Source organism: Mus pahari, chromosome 1 (assembly GCF_900095145.1).
Source record: "Mus pahari chromosome 1, PAHARI_EIJ_v1.1, whole genome shotgun sequence".
NCBI classification, from domain to species: domain Eukaryota; kingdom Metazoa; phylum Chordata; class Mammalia; order Rodentia; family Muridae; genus Mus; species Mus pahari.
In genome coordinates this window covers 151,683,823-151,693,953 of record NC_034590.1, presented here as the reverse complement: position 1 = coordinate 151,693,953, position 10,131 = coordinate 151,683,823, and the positions used below count along the sequence as shown (strand labels likewise).

Below are 10,131 nucleotides of genomic sequence, written 5' to 3'. Positions count from 1 at the left end.
CACACACACACACACACACACAAATAAAATTCATAATGAATTGCTATTTGAGTTGCTGACTTCAGTTTCACAAGAAATCGTGCAATTCATGTCTGTTGGGAATTCTCAACACTTTCTGAAGTGTCCCAAGGTACACCCCTGTCCTTCTGTGCTACGCCACCATGTAAAGTGGAGTTCTTGGGATTGTTACTGACAATCATAAAGCCAAAATATCAATCAACTCTGAAAAAATGACAAAGGTACTCTTATGTCTTACCATATCAAATATTCAGTCAGCACTTAATTCTTTTTTTTTTTTTTTTTAAGATTTATTTATTTATTCTATGTAAGTACACTGTAGCTGTCTTCAGACACTCCAGAAGAGGGCGTCAGATCTTGTTATGGATGGTTATGAGCCACCATATGGTTGCTGGGATTTGAACTCCAGACCTTCGGAAGAGCAGTCGGAGCACTTACTTCTTTATGGAACAATAAAGACAAACACATCTAACTCATGAGTTTCAGGTAAATTTGCTACTGTCATTAAGAGGTAGTAAGATTATGTGTTTACCAAAGAGTAGGTTTAAAAAGTTTTTTTTTTAATGTGTGTATGTTCCTGTGTGTGGGTGCAGCATGTATGCATGTGCATGAACACGTATGTGGAGGTCAGAGGACAACCTTGGTGTCATTCCTCAGGCATCTCCCACCTTTTGTCTGAGACCGAGTCTTTCATTGGCCTAGAACTTTACCAAGCAAACTAAACCAGCTGACCCGGTGACCTCTGATCCTGCAGTGGCTGGAATTTCAGATTTCCAGATGCCTGCCCCTGAGCTCAGCCTTCCACGGGACTTTTGGCGGTCAAATTCAGGTTCCTGCTCATTTAAGTCAAACACCTTAGTGACTGAATCACGGCCCCATTTTTTTTTTAAGATATATTTATTTATTTATATTTATTTATTTATTTATTTATTTATTTATTTATTTATTTATTTATTTTATGTATATGAGTACACCATTACTCTCTTCAGGCACACTAGAAGAGGGCATCAGATCCCATTCCGGATGGTTGTGAGCCACTATGTGGTTGCTGGGAATTGAACTCAGGACTTCTGGAAGAGCAGTCAGTGCTCTTAACTACTCCAGTCCCCTGCCCCAACTCTTTAAAATAAATGGACTTTCTTTCTTTCTTTCTTTCTTTTTTTTTTTTTTTTGTAAATGTTTGGTGTGTTTGTCTAATTTACACTTGGGGCAAAAATTTTTTGTGTGAAAAGGAGTTAAAAGTGGAAAGTTTAAGAAAAGTTTTACAAAGTTCTAGAAAACAGGAATGAACTTGATTTCTAAAAAGAGCAAATCTTTCCCAGTCACAGGCCTTTGTGCTGGGTGAGGGACAAGATGATCCTTTCATATGTAAATCTGTGCAGAGACCCGCAAAAGATTGGCCAGGACCGCAGGGACGCGAGGAGCTGCACATGTCACAAATCCATTCAACCTGGGTCCAGCTTCCCAAATGAATGGGAACCAGGAAAACCGCGCTGTCCGGAGGGGGTCAGTGGTCCTAAGGTTGGCTAATGAATTACATCCATCAAGAGATTATTCTAGGCTGGGGGAACACAGCAGTGAGCTGTTTGCAAGATAAAACTAGTTTCTGGTCTTGAAACTAGTTTGCGTATGACAAACTAGTAAGCTATAGACTACGCAGTGACAGGCAGAGAATTAAGGCGGCGGAAGTTAAAGGGGGTCAGGAGGATGTTTAAATGACTCTCAGAAATGGCCTTATCCAGAAGATGGTATCTGCAAGAAACCCCTGAGTTATCTGGGGGAAGGATATACCCGATGGCAAAGCTCTGAGTAGGAGGTCAGTGTGGTCAAAGTTGGAGACAGATTACAGCAGATTCAAGTCGTTCTTGCAGTGGCCTTAGAGGCATTTAAAGGGCTGGGTTTTTACTCAGGGTGAAGAAGCACTCAGTGGACAGCATGAGCTGTGGTTTAATCTGTTTTCAGAACTTATTTTTTTTTGGGGGGGGGCAACTCACAGAAGAAACTGTTAGGGAGCTTCTAACCCTGGAATTTCCATCCACCACTTTCCCCGCTTTGGTCAACCCCGGACTTCGTGATGGAATTGTTGGGAAGGTCAGAACTTACCTATCTTCAATTTCAACTCCAGCCAGGAGGAAAGGTTTCTAGGAACTTCGTAGAGCCTAATCATAACCCCCTCCCCGCCCCGTTATAGTCTTATTAGCATTGGAAAACTTCCAGGGTGGCCCAAGGAGCCTGGGAAATGATTCAGTAGCAACCCCGAGTTGTTGCGTAGCCTTAGGGGTGCTTTATAATTTCTGGCAGCCTCAATGACTTTATCTCTAAAATGGGACTAGAGATAGAGCGCCTAATTGCGTCAGGTGAGATCACTTGAAAGCACCACTTAAACATCTCTGCGGTTTCCAAAAGTGTAAACCGCTCTGACCTAGCTCAATCCTTTTCGACTTTTTGCAAAGCACACCGCGTGGGTTTGTAGGGTTCGCTGTAGGTGGGGACAAGGCTTAGGTCTCACCTAGCTTTCATGCCAGGCTGAGAGCAGCAGGAAGGTCGTGGGTAGGGCGGGAGGAGGTGCGGGAGGAGGTACGGGGCTGCTGGGCGGAGTTGAAGAGCCTAACTCCGGGATCAGAGTCTGGCGAGGTCCTGCGGGACCGCTGGGAGCGGAGGCGCGGGCCGGGCGGGGCTGCAGCGACGCGGCCGGGGCGGATCTGTCCCCGCCCTCGCTCTCGACCCCGCCTGTCCCAGGATCGCCCAACTCCCGCCGCGCGCTCTTTCTCCGACAGCTGCTCCGGGAGCCCCGCGCGCCGTGCTGTTCTGTTCCTTGTCCGTCTGTCCCTTCCGATTGTGCCTAGCGATGACCACCCAGCAGATTGTTCTCCAGGGCCCGGGACCCTGGGGTTTCCGCCTCGTGGGCGGCAAGGACTTCGAACAACCTCTCGCCATTTCCCGGGTAAGAGCGTCTTGGGACGCGCGTGGGAACGAGGTGGTTTTGTAGGGTGGCGGCGCGCTGCGTCCCGAGGGAGGTCTGGGTGGCTGGAGCTCCGAGGAGATCGCGGTGGGGCGCATCCAGGTGCGCCATTCGCCGACCTCTCTGTGCTATCCGCCACCCCTTCCCAACCGCCAAGCTCCGGGGCAAACGGGCTCGGTGCGCGCTGACTCAAGGCCAAAGACAGTTTTCTTTCTGCGCCCCGGAAGCGTGGCGCGGCGCGGCAAGCAGACAAGCTTTGTGCCTGGGCGTGGAGACCTGGGGCTCCGCAGACCCTGTGCGCCGGGAGTTAACACGCCTTGCTCTTCACGGTGAGAGTTGGGGAGAGCTGATCGGAAGCAATAGAAAGTCCTGGAAGGTGAATGGGAGTACAGAAAAGTTCCCTGGAAGGCGAATGGGATTCGTTCAGCTAACAACTGAAACAACAATTTTACACTCTTCGGATTTGACCCCGTGGCTGGCTCTTGGTTCTGTAATGCCTTTCACAGGAAACACTGGAGTTGGGAAATAACCCCAGACAAACCTCCGCAGTCTCTCCATGTCTAAGGTGGTTAGATCACCTTTCTGCCCTCCAGGTTATTCACGATAAGCGCATTTCCTTTTGGGGAAGCGTACTAAGGGTGTGTGGTGGTGATGATTGAAAACTTATTAGCTGGGTCTCATCTCTGTGAGGGCCTGTGGCTCAATCGCAGACTGCTAGGTCCCTGGCCCGTAATTGAAATGCACCCCCCTGTTAGACTCAGGCGTGGAGGTTCACACTTTGGCTATGTGATTTGGGCCAAACACAAGGAATGTGTTCCACTGAGAGTCAATACTTTTAGATTTTTAGTCCCTTCATACAGAAGGTATGTGTGTGTGTGTGTGTGTGTCACGCTGCACGCTGGGGTCGGGGGTGTTTCTAAATATCTTTTAACTAAGGAGAGAAAAACCTGGTCTAGGGGGACCACATTCCATTCTTTGGTACATTTGTCTGCTGAAACTGACCTTAAACTTGCTCCTCCAGTCTTGTAAATTTTTTTTTTTTCCTCAGAGGGATTCTGGGATGGGAATGGAAGTGAAAGATCCCAGTGGGTCCTTTTAACTCACGGCTATGCCTCCAGCAGCTGAAGGACTTAGGTGGAAGTTGTGGAATCATCCAGCCTCCTCTTGGCTTTTCTGCCACCCACAGTGGCTGTCACTCAGGCTTTCTTACAGGTGGGCCTGGCTTAGGAAGGGGCTCTTTTTACCATCCGACTCCAAATGAGCAGACAGCCCAGTTTTAAGACTGGGTCTTCTTCCACATGCCCATCTTGTCTTCCAGAGACGTCTTTGTTATTGGAAATGTGAGCTGTTTTCCCAGCCTCCCGCCAAACTTTCTAAGCATGGGAGCTATGCTTTCATCAGTATGGGCCTCTTACCCTAAGCCTGGCTCAGGACTGCACCCGACTGTGCATGCCTAGTGTATCCTGGCAGGCAGACTACACATGCTTGCCCATGGAGGGCACTGCCTCTGCACATTTAGAGTTAGTTACCTCATAGTCCAGTTGTTCTCCGTCTTTGTGTCTATAATTAACCTGCCAACCTTCTTCACTTCTGAGAAACTTTCTTTTTAAGCAGGGGAGGAAGCATTGGCAGTCTGTTGAAAGGATAGTTGTGACTTGTCATTTTGGCTGCTTCTAAAAAGGCTTAATGCCAGCTGGAAGTATAGCTCAGTGATGCACTCAGCATGGTGTAGAAACGAAGATGGTCTGAAGCGGAAAGCACATTGCTTTGTATCTTCCTGAATTAATTAATCAATCGATTAATTTTAATCTCTTTCTGTCTGTCTGTCTGTCTGTCTGTCTGTCTTTTAGATAGAGTCTCATGTATCTCAAAATGGCTTTTAACTCTGTATATAGCCAAGGCTGACTTTGAACTTCTCATCCTCTTATCTCTGATCTCCTGAGGATTACACCCAGACATCATGTATGAAAGACAAGCAGTGTACCAATCAAGCTACATCCCTAGCCCCTGATTGATGTATTTTCTTACACTTTATACTCATGTTGTGCCTGTGCAAACTCCTCAGACCTGAGAGGGTACAGCTCTGGAGGATACAGCTCTGGAGGATACAGCTCTGGAGGGATACAGCTCTGGAGGGATACAGCTCTTCATCGTGGCTTCGGCAAGCATTTTAATTGAAAACTGAAAGTGACTTAGAGACACTGTGACTCACTATCTATCACTTGTGATAGTGGCTATAAATTACCTTCACCTTATGCCTTAGGGATGAGAAAGTGCAGAGACCGTAGTATGGGCGTCTAGGAGCTAGTGTTGTCTGGAGTCAAGTTCTTACCCAAGCTGTACCTAAGGTGAGCACCCAGAGTGAGTGTATATTTCTTTAATCACTGCAGTCGAAGAATGTAGAGTGCTCTGTAAACAGTGAATAATGGTAAGGTGTGAGTGTTGGTAAAGAGCTCTGCCCTCCTTCGGCCCTGTGTGTGCTCCATTTATCATCCTGGACAGGTACAGTTTGCTGGTATGTTTCTTTTGTGTAAGTAGACTTTCAGTCTCCACACCAAAGCAAGCCATAAAATGAGGCAGGTAGAGGAGTGCCTCTTACTTAAATAACCATGTTTGCTTTCTCTTGCATAAATTATTCTGGTATTGGCTCCAGGCTTTTGCGAAAGTGCTAAAACAGAATAGAACTCCATAGTTATATATATTGGAGATACTTGTTTTTTTTTTTGTTGTTGTTGTTGTTTTTTGGTTTTTTTCTAGATGCATTATCACTGATTATAAAATGAACACCTATACAGTCACACCCTGATCAGGATATATGATGACGGTATATAGAAGCTTGGTGATGTAGCCCTGTCCTGACATCCAGTAATTACTCTGTGTTTTTCTTCATAGTTTTACTGATGAAACAGGCATCCTAAACACTAGATGCTGAATTTTGCCTTTCTAAAAAGAGATTTACACAGAGCGTTTCATATGCACTTCGTGGTGGCTTCTATCACTCCTTTGCGCTTTTGTCTATGTTACTATGAGAAATATAAGACTCACAGCCCAAATTTCTAACTATAAATGTATATAAAGTAGTTTTTTTTTTCTATCTAGTGTCTCATTTAAAGGCTCCTCTCTTTGACTCCCTGGTGTTGCATCCACTTAATATTTAACTGCTTTCTGGAGTATTTTTCTGCAGCATATGTGTGTTAGCATGTGTGTATGAGTATGTTTTGCCTCCTTTTGTATACATGTGTTTGTGTTATGTGTATGAGAGAGAGTGTGTGTTTTGCCTCCATTTGTGTATGAGAGTGTGTGTTTTGCCTCCATTTGTGTGTGTGTGAGTGTGTGTGAGTGTGTGTGTGTGTGTGTGTGTGTGTGTGAGAGAGAGAGAGAGAGAGAGAGAGAGAGAGAGAGAGAGAGAGAGAGATATTCTCTTCCCCTTGTAATTTCTTATTTCCTCTAGTAGCTTTCAAGGGAAACCTTCAGAGAGTCCACACCCATGCTGAAGTTGCTTGCTGCTGTGCCCTGTTGACTGTTTTTCTCTCAGGCAACTGACCAAAGACAGGAAGAGGTGGGGCCAAAGATAAGGGGGTGCTCTCAGTTGGATCTGCCACTTACGTGCCCCTTGAGTGCCGGGGAACCCTTTGCTGAGAGCCTGTGGTTTTATAGTAAGTGCTTGTGCCCTTTACACAAGAACCCCAAGGGGATGCTTACTAATGGTTATTCTGTAGCCTGAAGGTCTTTTCTGATTTCCGAGAGGGTTGTTTCCAGATTCAAGTAGATATTCACATCATGTCAGGTTATAAAAGGGAAGACAAGTCTAAAACTGCCCTGAGCTGCCGTGCCTGCATTGTGTGCCATAAATCACCTCAGGAGCCTTAGCCAATCCAGTTGATCAAGGCTGTGAGAGGGGAGGCAGATGACTCCACGAATCCACAGGAACAGCCTGAGGAGGAAGCTTGAGCCGCCTGCCCTTCCCTAGTCTCTAAGATACTGGATTAATTTTCTTTTAAAACATTAGTTCTGATTATTTCTTTAATTGTAAGGTTTTATTTATTTATTTATTTATTTATACATCTGCCAGTATGTTTGTACACTATGTGTACCTTGTATGTGTGAAGGTCAGAAGAGGGTGTTGGGTCTCCTGGAACTGGAGTTAAAGGTGGTTGTGAACTGTTATGTGGATGCTGGGAACTAAACCCAGATCCTCTGCAAGAACAATGAGTCCTCCTAAGGACTGAGCCAACTCTCCAGCTCCATGCTGGTTACTTTTAATGAAGAATGAAACTGGGACAAAAGCTCTCAGATGCGGCATCTGGGTGGTACTCTCCCTACTGGGAAAGTCACCCAGTGACTGCTGTGCGTGTGTGTGTGTGTGTGTGTGTGTGTGTGTGTGTGTGTGTGGTGTGGTGTGTGGATGGGGGCGAGTGGGTGGGGCCAGGCTCAACCTGACTTCTAAGCAACTTACTGTCCCCCAGGCCATGCCATGCAGATGTTCTGTAGTGGAGAGCAAGGGTGGCTGGTATCTTTTACTTTGTGTAGACTGGGAAGTTGAAAAGTGCCCTCAGGTTGGGTAATTTGTTTTCATTTACATTAAAAAAAAAAAGTTGACTCAACTGCTTGTTAACTTCCTTGTAACAGAGTGATTACGGTTATAAATGCTCCAAAGCGCTTATCTTCTAAAATTAATTTTGAAAGTACGGCTGTTTCTAATGGGTCTCAGAGAACAAACTGAGGAAGGAGTAGCTAAGGATGGGACCTGGGTCCGTGTTCAGAGTCGGGATCCAAGCAGAGCTCTTGTCCTAGGCAGCTTGGTAGGTGACCTGTGACCCTGTGCAAATTGTGTTCCTTCTCTGTAAAGATAATAAGATGATAAATGACTCAGTGATTAAGAGCATGCGCTGCTCATTAAGAGTACCCATGTCAGGTGGCTCACAGTCACTTATAACTCCAGCTCCAGGGGAACACACTCTTCCAGCCTCTTCAGACACCAGCACTCGTGGGTGTGAATTTAGAGGGGTGGGATATAAATGTAAAAAACAATGGTTAGCAAGTAAATCAGTTATATTTGTATCTATCTGAATAACAGAGCCCAGCGTCTACTATAGCATTACTTGTGCCTTACCTTCAACTGTTTAAGTTGATTGAGAAAATGTACTATAAATTCAGGAATATTTTCAGATGGACTTGTATTGCTAATCATAACACACACACACCCACACACAGCAAAGATTCATATGACGAATATTTATTTTATCTACTTGCACTAATCAGAATATTTAAAATGTATATAGTAGGCCTTTTTATATAAAAGATACTACTCTAAACATTTAATATCTTCTAGTAATCTTTATGAATACCTAGTGAGGTGGGAACATTGAAGAACTTCATTTTACAGATAAGGACACCGAGGCATGGAAATATTACTTGCTTGTGTCGAACCGCATAGCTAGGCTGGCTCGCTCCCAGGGCTCGTACCCTCAAAGTCAAATATTTTAATAACTTCTAATACGTTATGCTGCGCTAAGCATGTACTTGCATCACCCTTTTCCATCACTCTGTAGCCCATGAGCATACAAATACAGGACCAAGTGCACTGCCGAGAAGGCTGCCGGATAGCTTTTGTCACTCTTTTGCTTCCTGATAAGCCACGGCAATGAATATTGTATTGCCAACAATGCTGTTCAGTGCAGAACTCCAGGAAAACCTCATGCCGGTCCAAGCATCCTTGTAGGAAGTAGGACCCTCCTGGGCTTCTCATCCCAGAACCCCTTGCGCCTGTGAGGATTGGCTGAGGTGCCTGTGTCACTGCCAGTGAACTTCAGCTCAGGGCAACCTGGGAAGGATCACGGCCTTTCCTTGATCCTCCAGAAAGCCACAGCCTCACTTGAGAGAGATTTTGTAAGTTCTGGGGTCCTAAACCCTTGGGGACACTGAGAATGTTAGGACAGAGGAGTTAAGGACTGGTTTGGGTGCTAGCAGGGGATCTGGGGACAGTTTATGAACATGAACATGACCGGATGCACCTGGGTCAGTGGAGTCAAATTCAAAATCAGTATACCAGCCGGGCGTGGTGGCGCATGCCTTTAATCCCAGCACTCGGGAGGCAGAGGCAGGAGGATTTCTGAGTTNGAGGCCAGCCTGGTCTACAAAGTGAGTTCCAGGACAGCCAGGGCTATACAGAGAAACCCTGTCTCGAAAAACCAAAAACAAACAAACAAACAAACAAACAAAACCCCCAAAACCAACAAAACAAAACCCCAAAATCAAAATCAGAATACCTGTGTGGTGGTTGGAATAAGAACGCCCCCCCCCCCAAGGCTTATACATCTGAATGCTTAGTTACCAGGGAAAGGTGTTATTTGAGAAGGATTAGGAGGTGTGTGTGGCCTTTTTTGGAAGAAGTGTGTCACTTGGAAGTTTCAGAACCCCGTGCAGGGCCAGTGTCTGCCTCTTTCTGTCTCTGTCTCTCTCTGCTTTTTGGATCAGGTTGTAGTTCTCAATATTGTTCTAGCACCGCATGTGCCACCATGCTAGACTAAACAAACCTCTGGTACTGCAAGCCAGCTCTCAACCCGACTCTGATAAGCGTTGTCTTAGTCATGGTGTCTCTGCACATCAGTTGGACAGTGACTAAGACAACCGGCAGTAAGTAACCTGACACAAAAGAGCTAGTCGTTTCTGTGCAGTTCTAGCGCCCGGATGGTTGTTAGGCTGTTTTTAGCTTCATGGTGTGAATAAAGTGGACAACTTATCAATCACAAAGTCTGTGGGGTACAGCACACTCTTTCCATTGTACCACTATAGGCATGTGAACCAACACACTGACCTTGTAATGGGTCAGCTTCTGAATAGAGTTTCATTTTTATAGATGCTGTATCGAATTAATTAACGTATATAAGATAAGACAATAAGGACCCAGATATGACTCATGTAAGATAACGATGCCTAAATGTACATGGATTAAATTTGGATGATGCAGAGATGATTTGCATTATTAAAAGTAGTATAAAAGTGCTCATACTTTTATGTAAGCTAAAATAAGCTCATAAGGTTTTTTTTTTTCCCCCCGAGACAGGGTTTCTCTGTATAGCCCTGGCTGTCCTGGAACTCACTTTGTAGACCAGGCTGGCCTCGAACTCAGAAATCCACCTGCCTCTGCC

At 45.5% G+C, this 10,131-nt stretch overlaps 1 protein-coding gene across 1 annotated transcript in view; it reads left to right on the top strand.

The window, feature by feature from the left end:
* The first annotated feature begins 2,697 nt into the window (after nt 1–2,697).
* Pdlim1 (PDZ and LIM domain 1) overlaps nt 2,698–10,131 on the top strand; it is a 44,780-nt gene continuing 37,346 nt past the window's right edge. The window contains exon 1 of the mRNA XM_021205934.1: nt 2,698–2,962. Within this exon, the coding sequence (XP_021061593.1) occupies nt 2,867–2,962 (96 nt within the window). The 5' untranslated portion in view covers nt 2,698–2,866. The remainder of the gene's footprint in view (nt 2,963–10,131) is intronic.